Consider the following 21,731-nt stretch of genomic DNA (forward strand, 5'->3'; position numbering starts at 1 on the left):
AAAGTCAATGTACCCTCGCATTTCCTGCCATATAATTAAAGTATCCGGTTGTACCCCATGGTGAGGGTCCGCTTGTTTCCACCTCCTTCACCGAGGGAAGGAGGCAGACTGCTCCAGGCGTTTTGGGAATGTTTTTTTATTTATTTATTATTTTTTATTGTCTTCCTCAGTGTACCTGGGAAACACCGTGCAGTGCGGTTGTGTGTGTGTCCTCTTTTCATTTAAACACCAGGGAACGGGACCACAGAGGCACAGGAGGTCAATTAAGGTGAGTCTAGTAGTGACAGGTAGCAGAGGTCTGGCTTCAACCTACGACAGTACCTGGAAAACACTGGAAATACCTGGAAAATACTTGATACTTAATAGCAAAAAGGGAGAAGAGAAGAGAGAAAATAATGCTATTTATCATGGAATAGAGGCGGACACACACACACATACACACACACATACGCATACATATATATATATATACACACACACACACATACAGACACACACAGACACAAACACACACACATACGCATACACACAGCTGAAATTAATCCAGAAAATAGAGAAATAACCTTCATAACAACCACAAATAATAAGGAAAGAGAGATAGCCAAGCTTGTTTACATCTGAGCCCCCTCCCAGCCCTCCCGCGGCCGCCATGATGGATTGCCAGAGTCTACCCCCGGTTCCAATATTTTTTCTATTTTCTTAACTTATATATTTAGGCTTTTTAACTAAGATTTTATGGTTTGTAAAAATATTTGGTGGTGTTTTGAGTGTTTTGCGTGCGAGTGTTAAGGGAAACATGTCGATTATGAGGTTGTTTCAGCGTAAATAAGTGTTGCTGTTTGCCGTTAAATTTTTCATACCGCCAAACATAATTTTTTATTTCAGCCGCTAGGCAAGATTTTATGGGCTCAAAAAATCGTTTATTGTTTTTTAAATATGTTATGATGCTTTTGAGTGAAATACGTGGACTTTTAGAGGGGTTTTAGACCCGTTGAACACTCAAAAAGTTGACATTTATAAATTCTTTATTTATTTATTTCAGCTTCCAGTTAACTTCTGATTGTTTGTAAAAATAGTTTCGATTTTTTAAAGTGTATTGTGTTCGTGAGAAATGAGATTTGTGGACTTTGGAATGTTTTTTTTTATCGCGTTTGTTCGAACACTTTTTCATATAGTTATTTAAATATAGCTTTATTATTACTGAAGCTTGGAATATTTTTATATGTCCAGAATTAATTTAAAATTATGCCCTTTCATAATATGTAAAGCATTCCGGCCTAGCTCCATTTTTGCGAGGGGTCATTTTCAAAATCATTTGCGTAACGTAAATATGGCGGACGTGACGTCATCAGCCGCCTTCATCCGGGAACCGAGACCCTGGACCTTCCCTCCTCCCACTGCCCTTCCATCAGTGTTTAGTGTTATTTCCTATATTTTCCAGCTGTTTTCATGCATAGAGAAGAATATAAAGAGAAGAAAGAAGGAGAAATGAAGAAGAAGGAGGAGGAAAAAGAAGAAGGAAAGGAAGGAGGAAGAGGAGAAGGAAAAGAAGAAATATTAAGAAGACAATATTTTCACTGAATTTCCAGCGTTTTAAAGGTAAGCAAAAGTAGTACTAGTAGTAGTAGTAGTAGTAGTAGTAGTAGTAGTAGTAGTGATGTAGCTGCCTTGTTATATAAGATGAAGTGTTTTGAGTTAAATAAGCAATTTTTTTTCTAGGCATTTTTAATGTTTTTGGTGTTTTGGAAGCAAATTATATGTTTTTTTCGGTGTTTTTGTGTAGAAGTAAGTGTTTCTTGGGTGTTTCGAAAGGAGAATGTGTTTTTTTAAGTGTTTTTGGCTGGAAAAGTGTGTTTTTGGGTGTTATTGAAAGGAATTTAATTAATTTTTAGTGTTTTTTTTTGGCATAAATAAGTGTTTTTTGGGGTGTTTTGAAAGGAAAATTGTGCTTCTGGATGTTTTTGGGGAGGAAAAATGTGTTTCTAGGTGTTTCTGGTGTGTGTGTGTGTGTGTGTGTGTGTGTGTGTGTGTGTGTGTGTGTGTGTGTTGCCTTGTCTTTCGTTGTACATATGCTTATACAGTGTGTGTGTGTGTGTGTGTGTGTGTGTGTGTGTGTGTGTGTGTTGCCTTGTCTTTCGTTGTACAGATGCTTATGCAGTGTGTGTGTGTGTGTGTGTGTGTGTGTGTGTGTGTGTGTGTGTGTGTGTGTGTTGCCTTGTCTTTCGTTGTACAGATGCTTATGCAGTGTGTGTGTGTGTGTGTGTGTGTGTGTGTTGCCTTGTCTTTCGTTGTACAGATGCTTATACAGTGTGTGTGTGTGTGTGTGTTGCCTTGTCTTTCGTTGTACAGATGCTTATACAGTGTGTGTGTGTGTGTGTGTGTGTGTTGCCTTGTCTTTCGTTGTACATATGCTTATGCAGTGTGTGTGTGTGTGTGTGTGTGTGTTGAAAATGTTCGCAAGATATATAAATCTTTCATTTAAAACCACAAAATGGTGAGTAATGTTGAGAAGGAAGAAGAAAGGAAGATTAGGAGGAAGAAGAGGAGGAATAGGATTTAAATGAAGGAAAATAACAGGGACAAAGTTTTAAATCATATTATTCGCTATTTCTTTCTTTATTCAGTATTTCCTTATTCCTTTCTTTATTTTCGTTTACTTCCTCCTCGTATCCCTTTTCTGCCAGAGGAGGAAGGGGAAGAAAGGAGGATGAGGGTGAGGAAGACGAGGAAGAGGATTAAACTTCTTGCATCTTTCTTACAGAATCGTCAGGATGTCAACATTGTATAATGGTACAGTGTTGAGACAGGGACGGTCGCGTTATAATTCACTAATTGAGGTTACTTTTGATAAATAAACAACTAGTACGGAGTCTTTTAAGTATTTTACATTATCTTATACCGGAAAATATTAAGGAAAAGTCGCGTAAATAAGAAAAAAAAGGCAAAGATTAGAGGTGTGTTTTGGGGCTGTTTTTGCAAGTGTTTTGAGGTAAATTGTCTGTTTTGTTTGTGTGTGTGTGTGTGTGTGGCCGGGAGGGGGTTGCCTGTGTGTGTGTTTTCAAGGGAGTTTTCATGGTTCTAGTTTAACAGGCTGTAGTGGAAGTTACTGGGGTTTTCAAGGGAGTTTTCATGGTTCTAGTTTAACAGGCTGTAGTGGAAGTTACTGAGGTTTACAAAGTATATTTTCAAATCTATATTTTTACTGTGTAGCCAAATAATTATAATATAAAACGACAGAATTTATCAGTAACAATATTATTTAACCCACCACTGCCTGCTCTACCACCCTCACCATCCACAGGGCCTAATGATGATGATTCCTGCTTTCATCCTCATCGGGGCTAACGAGACCAACCTGGGGCTGTACTCTGGACTGACGCTGTATGCCATAGGTGGGTCTGGAGGGGCTGGGATAACAGATAATTTAAATAAACACTCAAACACTTAAAAAAACACAAAATTCATGCTGGTATACACTTAAAAACACACAAAAAAAAAAACACAAAATTCATGCTGGTATACAATTAAAAACACACTGAAATACTTACTAAGGCTGGTGTACACATGTAAACTTGTACGCAAACACTGGTGTACACTTAGAAACACACACACACTTGGTAAGGCTGGTACACACACACACACACAGACTCATAAGAGATGCTGGTATATGCTCAGACATCCATACACATATTAGGTAAGGCTTGTGTACACCAATTTAGATGTATGTCCAATGAGATAGCTTGTATTCTCTCTCTCTCTCTCTCTCTCTCTCTCTCTCTCTCTCTCTCTCTCTCTCTCTCTCTCTCTCTCTCTCTCTCTCTCTCTCTCTCTCTCTCTCTCTCTCTCTCTCTCTCTCTACCTAACTTAATGTAACCTAACCTAACCTAACTTAACTCAGACTTGATGGCATCTTCAGGCTAATATAAGAGGTATTGGTGTGGAATCTTATATTATAATATTTTAAGTATTTTGGTGTAATTGTAAATTTAATATGTATTTTATTCTATTAGACTGAAGATGCCAGCAGTCTGAGTGGCGAAACTTAGTGCAAAATAAAGTTATGGTACTGAGTACGTCTTGTTCATAACCCAAGTATTTCAAGAAACTTCATCAATGCTCCATCACTCCCTTTCAGTTACCTTTTATAATCTACAGGGAATAATTGCTCCCTTTACCCACTTAACCCAGTGATAATTAAGTGCAAAATAAAGTTATGGTACTGAGTACGTCTTGTTCATAACCCAAGTATTTCAAGAAACTTCATCAATGCTATATATATATATATATATATATATATATATATATATATATATATATATATATATATATATATATATATATATATATATATATATATATATATATATATATATATATTTTTTTTATTTATTTTTTTCCCCCTCAGATAGTTTTCAAGAATGCGATACCTACCATCTGACATCTACGGTGGAGAGTTCTGAGAGCAACAGTGATCCTGATGAAGGTCTACTCATGAGAAAAAGGAGAAAACGTTGTAAGAAAAATCTGCCTGATGACTTTGTCAGCAGTGAAAACTTACATGGTAGGCATACCTGGTCATATTTGAAAACAATTTATGAAAGAAGAAAATCATAACAGTGAATACAACAGCAATACTATTGTTCATTAATAATTAGATTGACAAACTGAGAGAACTGAGAGGTGGGGGATAGCTGGGAAAACACAAAGTGGTTTGGTTAGCAAATTTCTTCAATCTCATTTTTGTCTACAAAGTGTCTGACTGTAAACATTTACAGGTGAAGGGTTTCCCCGGACTATTCACTGACTCCTTTTATTTGTCTTTGACAGCCCCCAACACCAAGCCCTTTCACAGTTTTTTTTTTTTTTTTTCGTGTCTTTGTAATATGTAATGATTTTTCCACAGAAGCTGTCCACATGAAGCCAGCCTCACAGAAGCCACAGGTCACAACTTCTCAAGATAAGGTAGCTTCTGCTCCTTCACAGGTTGTACTTCCAACACCTCCTCCTAAGGTGTCTTTGGATATGCGGTCACCAGAACCCATGGGATGATGGAGTGCAGTGCAACAAAAGATTCGGTATCCAGCAAGACATCCAAGTCATCTGACAACAGTGATGGCAGTGGCCAGCATGACAGGAGACATCATGACACGCCTTACCAAAAAAGAAACCATGATCGAGGTGACAATCTTGACCACCATGACAGGAGACACCATGACACACCTCACCGAAGAAGAAGCCATGACCAAGGTGACAGTCCCGACCACCATGACACACCTCACCGAAGAGGAAGCCATGACCAAGGTGACAGTCCCGACCACCATGACACACCTCACCGAAGAGGAAGCCATGACCAAGGTGACAGGAGACACCATGACACACCTCACCGAAGAAGAAGCCATGACCAAGGTGACAGGAGACATCATGACACACCTTACCGAAGAAGAAGCCATGACCAAGGTGACAGTCCCAACCACCTATCTTACTATAGTGACAGTCCCGACCAGCATGACAAGAGGCACCATGACACATCTTACCGAAGAAGAAGCCATGACCAAGGTGACAGTCCCGACCACCTATCTTACTATAGTGACAGTCCCGACCAGCATGACAAGAGGCACCATGACACACTTTACCGAAGAAGAAGCCATGACCAAGGTGACAGGAGACAGCTTGACACACCTGACCGAAGTGATAGCCCTGGCCAGCAGGAGAGGAGATATGAAAAACACTATCAAAATAGAAGTCATGACCATTATGACTGGGACAATAGACGTGATAGACACAACCAGAGAGACAACAAGAGCAGGTGTGACCCTTGTAATGACAATCAAAAGAATCACAAAGGTAGCCAGGAAGATGCTGAATCCAGCTTCCCTCTAACTAGTAAGTTCTAATCCTTATCACTATGAGGAATTGTATGTAGTGATTAGTACCCAAAATGACAAAGTTGAACATAACAATATTAAGTACATAGACCTAGTTGATATACCCTGGAACATTATTGCACTGTTATATTCATTACGTATTAGGCTCCGTCCACACTAGCGGGTAAATCCCTCCGGGCACACAGAAGCTTATGTCCACGTGGCAATGCCTGCCTGCCTAGGCCCCTTGAGCCCCAGTCAAGAGACGAGCACCCGTGCAGTCAGGCAGAGGATCTCTTTAATCTGATGAAGACTGCGGTACGACAACATGAGACCACTGATTCTAGCCGGATGGAGGGGTAGACATGACCATCTGGTGTAGCCGTATGTACTTCCCTGGCAAACTGACAGCCATGGATCCAAAGCTCCCAATGTACCTTGTATGTCTGGCAGTGGTGTACTGCCAGGTGCAACGGGCTATGCCCGATGAAATTCCTCATCTTCTGTCACAGGCAGTTTACTCGTCTTTTGCAAAAGTGGAGAAAATGTCGGCGGGCAAACAACTCGCTTCTGCCCGCTAGAGTGGATGGAGCCTTATATTGCATGGCATAGTAGGTAGTTTCCCACAACCATTTTCAGTTTCTCAATTTTCTAAATATTTAACCCAACTGTCCTTTATATATATGTTTTTTTTTTTTTTTTTTTTTTTTTTCACATCTTGGCCACTACGCTTGTTAATGACACTGGCCTATAGTTTAACGGATCCTCTTTACTGCCACCTTTAAAATTGGTTTGATGGTTGCCCTCTTCCAATCCACTGGTATTTTCCCGGCCCTGTGCCAGTGAGACATATCAAGTTACTCAATTTACCTGCTAATTGTTGTATGCACTCTTTTAGCACCCAACTGTGGTCTGTATTGTTTTAAGCATATTGTGTACTTGTGGCAGGCCTGGTATTCTTTGCATATATTCCCCCTGGGGCTACATAGATACTAGAATGTAGCCCTCTCCATGTCGGCTGTGTGCCGTAAGAGGCGACTGATTCTGGCCCTGGGTGGGGATCTCTTTTACTAGCCCATAGCAGGTCTTTTTACCGCTTGACATATTTTCCCTTCTCATTTCCCTTTGCTTTCTGTCCATTTTCTTTTACGTTCTCTTACTTTTCCGAGTGGTGGGCTGACTCTTTGTCAGAGTGAGGGTTGGTGTCCTTTACTTCCCATAGCCATTTCTGTCTTTCTCTTGTTCTATATACCTCTACTGTTTAGGGTGACACTAGGCTGGGGATCTGCCCATTCTTCTCTACCTTTTATAGTCCCACTTGTGGCACATGCCCAGGGATAATGCTAGGCACAAGTGCCATGGGAACCCATTTATTGAGTCGTGGCCCGGGATGGCGGATGGTCACCCTCACAGTTCAAGGGTGGTTTCTGCTGTTCTGGACCATGGCATGGGGAGGTAATGCATAGGAGCAGGTGTCAGGCTATGGATGGATTGTGGCTAAACAAAGTTTTAATTTTTTGTATTACTGGGATCATCCATTTATATATTGCAGTTATTCTTCATTCAAGTCAGATATCTTGAAAGCCTTTATATATAAAAATGCAAGCACTAACTTTTTTTTTTTTTTCATAAAATATGGAAATTATTTTGGTTTTGATATTTTTACAAGGATGAAGATTATTAAATTTATGAAAAAGTGTAAGACTGAAGAATATATATATACACACTTTCTGTATTACTTGTATTTTTTACATGCCTACCTTGTATTCTGAAATTGCACAGTACTATGGTTGCATTCAACAAGTGTGAAGGCTGCATTATCGTGCTCTACCAGCCTGCCTGTCAACAATGTGCGGTCTCGTAAAGGATATGTTTCTGTTTATAATAGCCTATTCGACTATAGCTTACGTAAATGATACAGAAACATATACTGAGAGACTGGATGCACTGATGACATGCAGATTACCAGAGCACGATAATGCAGCCTTCAAACTTGTTGGAATCAACTACAAAAGCTCAGATAATTCACGGATAAATAAACACATGGATTATTCCACCAGATATTACCGTGTATTACACGTGAATTTGTACACGTGTATTCCACGTGTTCATTTTCACGTGAATTCGATTTTGCATTTTCCATCAAATATCCATGAGTAATCCACGTGCAGGATCCACGTGTATTCCACGTGAATTACGTGACATTTGCCCACTGGGATGTCAAATAATTAGATTTAAAGAAGATTCGTATATTTTCGATTAATTATGTGCACCGACTTTTTGGGTGTTCTCATTTTATTTTATCCTTATTTAGTATTTTCTCTCTTTGCTTTATGATTGAAATTAGCAGTAATTAATAAACAGTTTTGAGGGAAACTCACATATTATTGGACTTTAATTATTGTCTTGTGTATCCTTATCCTTATTCCTGCTATCGTTTATCTATTCATTCATTCATCAATCTATTTATCTACACATCTATTTACCAATGCATTCATTTTGTGAGTGAATGATTAAAAAAAAAAAAAAACGTAATCGATAAGCGTTCTAAAGGAGACGTGTATTATATTACGATCATTCACCATAGACTGTTCAACATGTTCTCCATCGTCATCTTCTGTCAAACCTACACGTGGCGATCCCTGCACGGAACATACCTACTTATTTCCACTTACTTCTCTCCATAAATTTGTCTAATTTTCTCTTAAAGCTTTCTAATGACTCGGCACTAACAACCTGAATCTCTTCAGTTCATTTACCACTTTGTTTGAGAATCTCTCTCTCTCTCTCTCTCTCTCTCTCTCTCTCTCTCTCTCTCTCTCTCTCTCTCTCTCTCTCTCAAAATTCATCAAGCTAACACCTATTAACTTCTTGTCCTATCCAGCGTGATTACTGAGCCTTGTGTCTTGTGTCACCCTTTATAACTGTAGCGATAACAAAGACCTTGCATCACCAATGAAAAAAAAAAGAAAAAGAAAGAAAAGCAACCATAAAAAAAAAAAAAAAATGGATGATAATCTCATTATCTCGTGAAAAATAATCACGAAGAGACAATAAGCACGGCTCTTGGGTATTATGGAAATAACCTTAACTTACTGCCGTTCACATCTGAATAGAATATTATACCTTTTAACCCTTTCACTGCAACACGAAACAATTAGCAGCACCAGAAACAATGCGTGAAATCTTTATAAGCCTCTACAAGAAAGTTAGCGATGAAAAATAATATATTTTGTTACTTCTTCCCAGTTCAAAGATTGGCTATAGAACAAGTAAATACGATGTCTCAGACTGATTGGTAATTAGGAAAAGGTATACCAAGTGACAGTGAAAGGGTTAAAGTCGTGATCTACACTAATGAAAGAATGGACACTGATGAACTAAATTAACGTAAACCTAATCCAATCTAACCTAGCCTTTGGATGGAAATATTAATGTTACTGAACTTCAATTCCACTTAATCCCTTTAAACTTTTCTTATGGATGAAATATATTGTCTTAAAATTATGAATCAGCAGTGAAATTAACGTACTGAATTATTGAATCCATCCCAGTCTAACTTAACATAGCCCAATCTAACCTAACTCTTAGATGAAAATACCGATATTACTGTACTACCTTCAATATTACCTCGGCCCTTTAAACTTTTCTTATGGGCGTCAATTCGCAACTTTATTTACGTCTCGGCAACCTCAGTGCTGTGGCAGAGGTGGGCGGGGGAACACGTGTCCCCGTACCTCCTGTTTATCACACCCGCATCTATTACTAGTGTCTCCTGGCAGCTTCTAACATATTCCAATAGAACTTTAAGCACAGATCTCCATATAAGAACCAAAAACATACCTCTTTAATACATTCCAGCCGATATATTTACTTTTTGAGTCTCGTGAAAGTGAAAGGTGTTCCAGATTTTTGGTTTTTGCCCAGATATTCATGTCACTAACTCGTAACACGCCTGGATTTGTGAGGGAAAGTTAGTTTAATGGTGCAAACACAGTGTGGTGCAAATATGGTGAAGGTTTAATTGTGTGGACAGGAGAACGTGAAGATTGTGAGAAGAGCGTGAAGGTTGTGGTGCTGGTTCCCCACTACCTGCTGGCTGCTGCCCCCCGGTGCGCCTAGAGGTGAATGTAATAATAATAATAATAATAAACGGTTTATTATTTAGGCAGTTGACAAAATGAAAATGTACATAGGATGTTGCATGTGTTGTGTGGTGATGATGTGCTGGGACTGTGTTGTGTGTGTTGTGTTGGGTGGTGGTGCGAGATGTTTGGACTGTGTTGCGTGTGTTGTATTGTGTGGTGATGTGAAATGTTGGGAGTGTGTTGCGCGTGGTGTGCGGTGATGTGAGGTGTTGATTGTGTTGCGTATGTTTACTTACCTGTTGTATTGTTGTGTGGTAATGTGAGGTGCTGGTATGGGCCTCTAAACCTGTTATCTGATACTTATTGTTGATTTTGTTCTGTGTTTTGCTGTCTTGTTTTCAGATTGTGGTGTTCTGCATGCCAGATTTGATGGTTGAAGATGGGTTTTTCGTTTTAGATACTTAAAATATTATTCATTACAGATTAACATGACATAATAGTTATATATATATATATATATATATATATATATATATATATATATATATATATATATATATATATATATATATATATATATAATTTTTTTTTTTCAGATGTGATTTCATCATCTCCTTTATGGTCTGATGCCTTTAGTGTTTTTATCAATTTTGATTTTTTTCTCTCGTTCTCTCTGGACCCCTTTTTAAAAAGAAAGTCGTGGTTTATCACTACATGGTAAATCTTACCAATGGTGGCTCCTTATGCATTCTATTGCTGCCCTTCTCCAGGACAAGCAAACTTGGGGACCTGGTGGGAGAGTGGGGTTTTTAGGGTGGGGGATGCCAAAATAGTCCCAATTTGAAAAAATCTAAAAAAAATCTAAGGAGAGAACACCGCTGTTGGGGGGAAACCCTAAAAAAATGTCAACAAACAGGGAATATCTGCCCCCAGTACCCTGCTACACTATCTTATGAGTGATGACGTTCAATTTCGTTCTAATACGTCATTAAAAGGACGGCTCTCATTGGTTGAACAGGAGAAATACAAGAGAGCGTGTGCCATTCCACACTGGAAACCAACATATTAACACGCGCATTACACTGTATCCCTCCAAGTGAGCCTCATCAGCATGGACTTAGAATTTGTGATGCAGCACAAGATGGATCACGTCACTGTAATGTAACCACGCGCGACCCCAAAACAAATCCCACGTGTGTGTTGCACAGTGAGTATTCATCTCCATGTGTGCAGAATTTAGCTGCTCCATGAGGAGCTGCTATTAGTGAGATTTACCGTCACTGCAAAATAGCTTGGTTCTCAGGCTATGAAGCCAGTGCTTGCATTGGTTCATTGACAACGTGCACAACCCAAGCTATCTGCTGACCGCACCAAATATGAACTTACAGAGTGGAAAGCAACTAAACAACTTGCTAAGCAAGATTGATTCTAGTGAGGGATCAGGGAGTTGGAGCTCCCTGTGAGGAGGTTAGTATGATCACTTTATGTTAGGGTATGTCATCCACACTAATGGCAGTGTGCAGGGCTCAAAATTTTACAAGATGTATTTATGGTCCTATCTGGTCTTATTTATAAGAAAATAGTCATAACACAGGCCTCCAAACATGTACACACACACACAGTCAGTGTTTGACACCATTATGATCAACCCATCAGGCCACCAGGATGTCAGGCATGCACCAGCATTACATGGCTGTGATAAAGTTCAGTAGTGCAGTAGCCATCCACCTCACAGGGGGACCACTTGGAGACATTTCAGGATAAGTGTGACCACAGCACTACCAGGTGGCAGAGAGTCATGTTGGTTGTATCAGCAGCAGCCAGTGCTCAGTGGCTGGGACATCTCAGTATCTCACCAAGTACCTGGAATTTAAACAACTCTCACCTCACTCCACAACCACTCACATCCAGGCACACCATGAGATGAATGTGTGTATTTCTCTCTTGGTAACAATGGACCTCAGAGAAGCCCGTTTGACTTGAAGATTAGCATCAAGTAAAGACATCACAAAGAAACACATCACTTTCAAGAGTACAAAGGCAAGACTACCTCATCAGTCAGGTCATCCCCAGCACTCTCCACATGTAGACCTAGCAGCAGTCAGGCTAAGTTTGGTGTCATTTGTCACTTATCCATGCAAATCCTACTGTTTCTATGGGGTACATTAATGCTGGGAATATGCATCCCAGTCACTGTTTGTGGAAGTGGAGAGAGAGAGAGAGAGAGAGAGAGAGAGAGAGAGAGAGAGAGAGAGAGAGAGAGAGAGAGAGAGAGAGAGAGAGAGAGAGAGAGAGAGAGAGAGAGAGAGAGCGCAGGTTATTGAAGAAGTGAAGGGATAGAGAAAGAGAGAGTGAGCAGGTTATTGGAGAAGTGGAGGGAGAGAGAGAGAGAGAGAGAGAGAGAGAGAGAGAGAGAGAGAGAGAGAGAGAGAGAGAGAGAGAGAGAGCAGGTTATCAGTCCAGCAGTAGAATACAGGAAAAGTAGAAAGAGTACAAAAGATATGTGATCTGATGAAGGACACCAACACTTTGTCATCAGGATTTGCTGTGGCCTTAGTCATCCTAGTGTGTTTTGCCAGCTTTACTCTTGTGAGGCATTCAATTGCTGCCCCGTGGAACCCTGTCACAGCCACTCAGTATAGCATCTGCTGACTGACTGACTGATTGAGGCATCTTCCATTGAGGTTTAGAAAATGAAACGTACTTTAATAAGAGCTCCTTCTTAAATATAGGTAAATGTAGAGTGTAGCTATTTCATCTTCCAGATCTGAAAGATGCCGTAAGACCAAAAATATAGATCTAAATATTGATAAGAGAAATGTTGAGAGTAGCTTTTTTATCATCCAGACAGAAGATGCTGGAAGCCCTTAAATATAGACCTAAATATTGATATGAAAAATGTAGAGTTTAGCTTTTTATCATCTGGACATGGGAAGATGCTATAAGACCAGTTTTAGAGCCACAAGTAATACAAAAGTGAACTCTCAAAATAACAACAGCAGGCAGTTTTAGAGGCACAGGTAAAACAAGTGAATTATCAAACTATAAAAATAACATAACAGCCAGTTTTAGAGGCACAAGTAATAGAGAAGTGAATGATCAAAGTATAAAAATAATAACAACAGCCAGTTTTAAACCCACAAGCAATACAGAGCTGAATACTCAAACTGTCAGAACAACAATAACAACCAGTAAAAAATAACAACAGCTGTCAGTTTTAAAAGCATTAGTAGCACAGTGAATGATCAAATTATAAAAATAACAACAAAGGTGACTTCATCTGCCTTGAACCTGTACTGTGTTGGCGAGTGTCAGCATGTTGAAGCCCCACGTAGACAGGCTGTGATAGCAAGCAATATTGAAGTGAAGCCAGACCAGTGCTATTCACTCTGCTATTTGTGGATGCACCCTGACCTTCTGCTGACTGAAAGTGATTGTTTTTGTGTTATATTTTCAGTGCTGGGCTAAGTAGTGTGTGGGCTGGCACAGAGCTCCGATCCTTAATTCTGTTGTGTTCGTTTCTGAAATCCATTAAGTTGGTGTTTGTACTGGAGTATTATAGGCTTTTATTATTATTATTATTATTATTATTATTATTTATATTATAGGCTTTTATTATTATTATTATTTCTATTATTATTATTATTATTATTATTATTATTATTATTATTTATATATTTATTTATCATTATTGTTATTTTATTCTATTTTATTTTACTTATTTTATATGTGGAATATGTGGAATTTTTTTTATACAATGCTTAAAATTCTACTACTTCTACTACTACTACTACTACTACTGCTACTGCTACTACTACTACTACTACTACTACTACTACTACTACTACTACTACTACCACTCTAGTACTACTACTACTTATGTTACTTTGCTCAAAAGGATTGACTTGTCATGGCCAGAGAGAGAGAGAGAAAGAGAGAGAGAGAGAGAGAGAGAGAGAGAGAGAGAGAGAGAGAGAGAGAATAAAAATAATAAATGATAATAATAATAATAATAATAAGTGAATGTAAACTTGGCAACAAAATATGAATACATAATTAATGTGTGTTAAGATGAACCAAAAATTCTGTATTCATTTAACTTGCTTTTCATAATGTACTTAATATGAGAGATAACATTTACTCAGCAAGGGGAGGTAGCTTATACAAGTGAGGGTGGGAGGTGTGTGGTAATGTGAGAGAAGAGAGGGAGGTGTGATGCATCCTAAGTGAGCCAGCCAGCCAGCCAGCCAGCCACCTCTATGATCAGGCAGAACACATGCACACCTTCCTTTAATTCAGATCAGTGTGTGGTGATATGAGAAGAGTGAGGTCAGATTATTGTGTGGTAATGTGAGAGAAGTGAGGGAGGTGTGCTGTATCATTGAATCAGCCAGCCAGCCACCAAGCCGAACACATGCACAGCTTCCTTTAGTTTACATTAATGTGTGGTGATATGAGAGAGATGAGGTCAGATTAGTGTGTGGTACTGTGAAAGTAGTGAGGGAGGTGTGCTGTGTCTGATAAGTAAGTCAGGCAGCCACCAGCCACCTCTAGCTGAGTTGAACACTTGCACAGCTTTCCTTAGTTTAGATCACTGTGTGGAATATGAGTGAAATGAGGGAGCCAGCCAGTCACCAGCCACCATCTGCCTCTATGATAGTCAAGTTGAATACTTGCACAACTTCCCTTAGTTCAGATCAGTGTGTGGCATATGAGTACAATGAGCCAGCCAGCCAGCAGCCACCTCTAGTCAGACAGAACACTTGCACAGCTTCTCTTGGTTCACATTAGTGCCATCAGATGCAGAGACACACCAGGGGAATCCTAGAAACCATAGGAACTCTGAATCCTTTAACATTTACTCGTACATGATACAAAGACAGCATTGTCATCACCACCTTGCATTATTCCAGGGACTTCCCCCAGTGGTTACTGCTTGGGGGCGGGACAGCAACACTACACACCACTCATGTCTTTAAATTGAACAAAAATTGATATATGGATTCAGAAAATGCTTTATATTATTGATTCTGCAAAGAGTGAGAAGAACTGGGATGTGATAGGGAGAGGTACACCAATTGTCTGATCCTTATTTTATTTATTTATTTATTTTTAATCATCTGAAAACTTTTGGGGGATATGACATCATTACTTTACCCACCAGTACCTTCAGGCACCATTTAATTTTCTGGTGTGTTTAAAGTGGTGATGGAGATGCTGTGGGGGTGATGGGAATGCTGTGAAGGTGATGGGAATGCTGTGGTGATGGGAATGCTGTTGAGGTGATGGGAATGCTGTGAAGGTGATGGGAATGCTGTGAGTGATGGGGGATGCTGTGAAGGTGATGGGAATGCTGTGAGTGATGGGAATGCTGTGAGTGATGGGTGATGCTGTGAAGGTGATGGGAATAAAATGATGGGGATGCTGTGGGGGTCATTTTAAGTGACTGGTTTTGTTGACACACTAACTCAGCCTGACAAATAATAAGGAAGTGAAGTGACACATGTTTATATCTCTGTGTTGATGAATAGGTCAGCTGGTGTGAAGAGAGGGTAGATAAACGGGTGTAGATGGGTGGCTAAGTAGATAGGCAGATTATTTATTTATTTTAGTGCTTGCTTTGTTTGTTTATGTATTGTTTGTTGATGTGTGTGTGTTTTCTATTTGTATGCACTGTCTGTATGTCTGTTTGTTTGTTTACTGTATTCGTTTCTCTCTCTCTCTCTCTCTCTCTCTCTCTCTCTCTCTCTCTCTCTCTCTCTCTCTCTCTCTCTCTCTCTCTCTCTCTCTCTCTCTCTCTCTCAAACTACATATATCTTCAAGGGAGGAGTTTAAGAGGAATAAGATTTAAGGGAGTGAGTTAAAACTAAAAACAGCTTGGCTACATAGGGAGTGGATGTGTGTGTGTGAGAGAGAGAGAGAGAGAGAGAGAGAGAGAGAGAGAGAGAGAGAGAGAGAGAGAGAGAGAGAGAGAGAGAGAGAGAGAGAGAGAGAGAGAGAGAGAGTATGCTATCCCCTTTAAATTTGTTTTGTTTCAGATGAATTCACAAACTGAAATATCCATGTGGGATTCTATGTACTTTTCCCTTGGTACTTATGTTGTCTTGAGTGGTGTGTGTGTGTGTGTGTGTGTGTGTGTGTGTGTGTGTGTGTGTGTGTGTGTGTGTGTGTGTGTGTGTATCAAGGTTGTATATTTGCATAGTTATATTTACCTTGTTTTAGTGAATATCATCATTGTGGTAGAACAGCAAGGGATGGGAGTCACAGAGGAAGTCATATAAGAGATGGAAACAACTGGAGGAGACTCGTACATAGGAACAATCTGTCACTGTAGCCCCTTCAGTGCTCTTTGGTACATCTTTACTTAATTACTTATCACTCTGAGACATCTTTACTTGTTTTACAGCCATCTGCAATCACTAAATTGGATGGAAATTGCAAAAATCTATTCTTTTTAATCCCTTACTTTCTTGTAGATATTTAGAAAGATTTCATGCACTGGTGATTGTTTTGTATCACAGTGGAAGGGGATAAGGAAACAGTGAAAGTAGAAAAAGTATATATCACCATCACCATCACCATTTCATTTAACATCCTTACTTTCCCTCATCATGCTAGGTGGCTGAAATCTCCTCCACATTTTTGCAGTTCTGTGATGCATTGTGTGGTGATGCTTTTGTTTTTGCTTAGGGGGAGAAATGAAGCTTGTGTGGGTGGCTGGGATTGGTGTGGCTGATTTGTAGTAGCCTCAATAAACAGGGAGCTTGAAGACTGGCTAAAGTTATGGATGAGAATGTTAGGTGAGGATGGCTTGGTATGTTTTATACAGGGACTGCCATGTGTAGGCCTGATGCCTTCTTGCAGCTGGCCGTAATTAATGTAGCTAGGTAAATGCCTGGCAGAATTATTTATGTGGCTTTTGTGTACCATGTAAGAGAGAGAGAGAGAGAGAGAGAGAGAGAGAGAGAGAAAGAGAGAGAGAAAGAGAGAGAGAGAGATAACAAACTCAAAATTAAGATATAAATAGAAGTGAAAGAGAATGAAGAAAAGTTAGTTAGGAATTGAAAGATGATTAAGAATAAAAATAAATTTTAATGATTATATTGAAGAGAGAGATAAATTGAGAGAAAAAATTAATGATTATATTGAAGAGAGAGATAAATTGAGAGAAAAAAAGAAGAGTTGTAGATTTGAAATGATATGAACAATACATGTTTTGTTGTTTTGTTTGGATGCAGTATTACAAGTTTGATCAATGGAACCAATTATGTTCTTTACAGTGCAATACAATGATGTGCCTGAGTGAAAAATGTTGTTGGACACGGGAGTGAAATAAACTCGCCCACCAGTTGCCTGCATGACAGCTGGCTGATTGGAAATAGAAAAATAATAATGATAAAATGAAATAAATAAGTAAATAAATGGAAGCTGAAAAATAATAACATAAAATAGATATATGATAAAGAAAATGAAAGCTGTCCATTCTGATACTGATACATTTAATTATATATTGTTTTGTTTTTATGTTTTACTGTTTGGCAATTTTTATTTTTGTTGTCATGAGTACATTAGTGGAAAGAGCCACAGCAATGCTGGCTGGCATAATTATCATAGGTTTTAAAAGTACATTATTGTTGGTATGATTATTATCGTGATAGCAGTAGTAGTAGTAGTAGTAGTAGTAGTAGTAGTAATACCTGTCATAACTATTATTTTTACATAAGGGGTACTGGCCAAGGCAATGAAAATTGATTGAAAAAGGCCCACTGAGATGCCAGTCCCCAAAGAAAGAGCCTAAATGATTATCCAAAGTTGGAGAGGTGTCTCAAAATGTCCCTGTTGAAACAATTCATCATAGGAAGGAGGAGGAGAAATACAGAAGCAGACAGGGAGTTCCACAGCTCACCACTTCAGATTAAAAAAATATAACTTTTGTATTTCCAACAAATAAAAGCCAACTGTCTCAAAATGTTCCTCTTGAAAGAATTCATCATGTGAAGGTGGCATGAAAATACAGAAACGGGCAGGGAGTTCCATAGTTTACCACCACAGGTATGAAAAATATCACTGCTGTATTTCCCACACATAAAATCACCACTGCCTCAAAATATGTCCCTCTAGAAAGAATTCGTCATAGTAAGGGGAAAGAAAAATAAAGAACGGGCAGGGAGTTCCACAGTTGACCACCTCAGATTAAAAAGAAAAAAAAAGTATATATTTCCCCACATATAGAAACCAGCAAAAAAAAAAAAAATAAATAAATAAATAAATAAAAAAACAAACAATATTTGCTAGTAACCTCATCCTAACCTGAGACCAAACATAGTGTCTTGTCTCAGCTGTACCTCTCTTAAGGGGGAACCTCAGACTAGGAACACCCCCTCCTGTGTACTATTCCCTATACTGGGCCAGACAGGACTGCATCTCTTTAAGGGAGGATTGGAGCTGGGTGTGAATTGTGATTGGTGGCGGTGGAGGTGGTGGTGGTGGATGGGGGAGAAGAAGAAGAAGGAGATGATGATAATGATAGTGATGACAACCCAGAGATATCATAATAAATTCTCTGAAAGTACCCAAAGTTTTCTTCTTCATTATTATTATTATTATTATTATTATTATTATTATTATTATTATTATTATTATTATTATTATCTGAAGTGGAAAAAATATATATATATATCTGCTATCACTTAAAAAAATCAACATATTAATAAATAAAAAATCCCTAATTGTGGTCAGAGAGAGAGAGAGAGAGAGAGAGAGAGAGAGAGAGAGAGAGAGAGAGAGAGAGAGAGAGAGAGAGAGAGAGAGAGAGAGTTACATATGTCAGAGTTTATAAAAAGGACACATGTAATTACATAATGTTTTTTCACAGCACAGGTTAGTTAGCAGGACAGGTGTGTTAGTTAGCACAGGTGAGATGGCAATCAGTGCAGAGCCAGGCAAGTCTTTTGAAGGAGAACACCTGAGAGAGAGAGAGAGAAAGAAAGAGAGAGAGAGAGAGAGAGAGAGAGAGAGAGAGAGAGAGAGAGAGAGAGAGAGAGAGAGAGAGAGAGAGAGAGAGAGAGAGAGAGAGAGAGAGAGAGAGAGAGAGAGAGAGAGAGAGAGAGAGAGAGAGAGAGAGAGAGAGAGAGATTAATTTTATAAGTTATGGATAATTAAACAGTAATGTGACAATATAGTATGTAGTTAGCTTAATTAGGTTTGGTTAGGTTAGGTTAAGTTGGGTTAGTTAAGTTAGGTTAAGTTAAATTAGGATAGGTTAGATTAGATTAAGTTTAAGCTCAAGAACCATCATCATTCTCTCTCTCTCTCTCTCTCTCTCTCTCTCTCTCTCTCTCTCTCTCTCTCTCTCTCTCTCTCTCTTTTTCATTATTCATTCATGTAATTCTTATTCTTCACCTTTATTATCCTCCTCTTTCTCTTCTCTCCATCTCTGTGGCTTGTATTTATCTTCCTTCTCCGTCCCTCATCCACCTAGAGAAAGACAGACAGAATAACAGACAGACAGACAGACAGACAGACAGTTTATTTATCCAAGGAGTGAATTATTGAAGTAGGTAAATTAATCCTTATTTATATTTCAAGCTAGTACAAATGTATACAACTCCATAATTCCTGCAGTATTTACATTTTGCTCTCGTTTTCATGTATTTACCTGTCGTCATGTATTTACCTGTGTAGGCAGCTGAGTTTTGATGTGTTTTCAAGGTGAGCTAATTAGATCCGAGAAAGAAGTTAAGCTGGCAGTAATTAATGTAACTAGATGCCTGGCAGAATTATTTAGCTGGCTTTGTGTACCAAGAGAGAGAGAGAGAGAGAGAGAGAGAGAGAGAGAGAGAGAGAGAGAGAGACCTCGCTACCTCATCCTATATTTCATTTCTTCACCGTTCATAATTTTCTGTTTTCCTTTCCTTTCTTTTCTGTTTTCTTCAGTCCTATCATTTCCTATATTTTTCTTTGTTGTATATCTCTATACCCGAGAGAGAGAGAGAGAGAGAGAGAGAGAGAGAGAGAGAGAGAGAGAGAGAGAGAGAGAGAGAGAGAGAGAGAACCAGCAAACGAACGAATAACAAAACACTTCCATTACACTTTGCTTATTATAGTGAGTCACCCAGCAAGATGTGTCAAGATAGTGCCACCACAGTGAGTCATAGTGGGCGTCAGCATCTCTCCCTTGCCTTATCAGAGCCTTGGAAGTGTGGCTCTGAGGGGCTCACTGTCTCCAAACTGTTATCGGTCTCATTTTCATATTATAAGTAGTGTTTTCTTTCAGTGTGTGTGTGTGTTGATGTGAGGTGCGTGTGTGTGCGCATATCTGTGCGTCTGTGTGTGTGTGCAGATGCTAGGTAAGATGAGACGTGCTTGTGTATGTGTATATGTTAATAATTTATAATCGCAAAGTGAGGATATATATAGCTAATGATCAAGTCTCTCTCTCTCTCTCTCTCTCTCTCTCTCTCTCTCTCTCTCTCTCTCTCTCTCTCTCTCTGCCCAAACACAAACAGATGAGTAAGCATATGAGGAAATATATAAACAAATAAAATAAAAAAAACTTTAAAAATTGTGCATTATACATATGGCGATTAGGTTTTGTTTATATCAGGATAAAAATATAACCCTGTCAGTTAATTGCTTTTTATAAAGAACTGGTGGCCTTATGATACTGCAACAGTTTTTGGGGTGACTTAAGAAGATTTTTGACCATATTTCTAATAGGATTTTTGTAATAGGGATAGAAGAAAAGGAACGAAAGAAAATAAAGAAAAAAATAAGAAAACCTTACAAATCCATGCGACAAATAAAGTAAGAAAGGAAAATAATGAGTAATGAAGGAAATAGAAGAAAAGAAAGGGAAGAAAAAGAAAAGTAAGAAAAAGAAGATACATATAACCACACTAATCTATACAACAAAGGGAATAAAGTAAGAAAATAAAAGAAAGGTAATAAAAAAGGAGGTAGAAGAAAAGAAAGGAGGAAGATAAAGGAAGAAAAGAAAACACATACCACTAAGCTATACGACAAAGATGATAAAGTAAGAAAAGGAAGTCATAGGTAATAAAGGAGACAAGAAAAAAAAAGAAGAAAAAGAAAAAAAAAGATACATAACCACTAATCTATACAAAGGAGAAAATAAAGTAAGGAGAGAGAACATTAAGTAATAAATGAGACAGCTCTATCTTCTCGTGTGTGTTTACAGTGATACACCCCTAATGACGCACCTCACTAACCCCCTGGCAGGTAATAGCATCATTATAAAACCCAGACCCTCGTAAGACCTGCAATAAAACATGCACATCAACATTTGTAAACCCTGTCACTCAAATTCTGAACCTTTACATAAACGTTAATCAGAGAAAACTTTGCCTTCCTTTCCTCCCGTGATACAATGCAGAAGAAATTAAAAGTTTATTGAACCATAGAGATAATTTTTGCTTGTGCTTACTTAGAGGAGATCAAAGGAAACTAAACTTGACTCTGTGTTCTGAGAGATAGAAAGAAATATGGTAACTCAAGAAGGAATTAGAGGTTTATTTTACTATAGTGAGATGCATTTTATTTATTTACTTAGAGGAAATTAAAGGAAACTAAACTAGGCTATACATATTCTGAGAGAGAGAGAGAGAGAGAGAGAGAGAGAGAGAGAGAGAGAGCATTAGGGAGATAATCGCCTTCAGTATAAGTGGGCGCTTCCAAATGTAAAGTAGACAGGTATTCACTCATGCATTCATTAATTCATGCATTCATTCCTCTCTTCCTTCTCTTCTTCTATGCTTCC

The 21,731-nt window shown here is 38.6% G+C and overlaps 2 protein-coding genes across 5 annotated transcripts in view; both read left to right on the forward strand.

Annotated features, from left to right (window-relative positions):
* Positions 1-1,339: 1,339 nt before the first annotated feature.
* On the forward strand, positions 1,340-7,599 carry LOC135113607 (histidine-rich glycoprotein-like). 4 transcript variants are annotated; one of them, XM_064028955.1, is made up of 5 exons: positions 1,340-1,599; positions 3,302-3,392; positions 4,406-4,561; positions 4,904-5,247; positions 5,302-7,599. In XM_064028955.1, the coding sequence occupies exons 4-5, from the start codon at positions 5,113-5,115 to the stop codon at positions 5,878-5,880; spliced, it is 714 nt and encodes a 237-aa protein (XP_063885025.1). In that variant the 5' UTR covers positions 1,340-1,599; positions 3,302-3,392; positions 4,406-4,561; positions 4,904-5,112; the 3' UTR covers positions 5,881-7,599. The 4 variants fall into 4 exon arrangements, with proteins under 4 accessions (XP_063885025.1, XP_063885023.1, XP_063885024.1 ...); XM_064028953.1 differs by having other exon boundaries at positions 4,907-7,599; XM_064028954.1 differs by having other exon boundaries at positions 1,341-1,599; positions 4,904-7,599.
* A 1,951-nt stretch (positions 7,600-9,550) lies between these two features.
* The window catches only part of LOC135113612 (D-glucuronyl C5-epimerase B-like), a 251,472-nt gene continuing 239,291 nt past the window's right edge, over positions 9,551-21,731 (forward strand). Inside the window, exon 1 of the mRNA XM_064028971.1 lies at positions 9,551-9,988. The gene's annotated coding sequence lies outside the window, so the exon portion shown is untranslated. The remainder of the gene's footprint in view (positions 9,989-21,731) is intronic.

The sequence above is a fragment of the Scylla paramamosain genome, chromosome 26 (assembly GCF_035594125.1).
Source record: "Scylla paramamosain isolate STU-SP2022 chromosome 26, ASM3559412v1, whole genome shotgun sequence".
Taxonomy (NCBI): domain Eukaryota; kingdom Metazoa; phylum Arthropoda; class Malacostraca; order Decapoda; family Portunidae; genus Scylla; species Scylla paramamosain.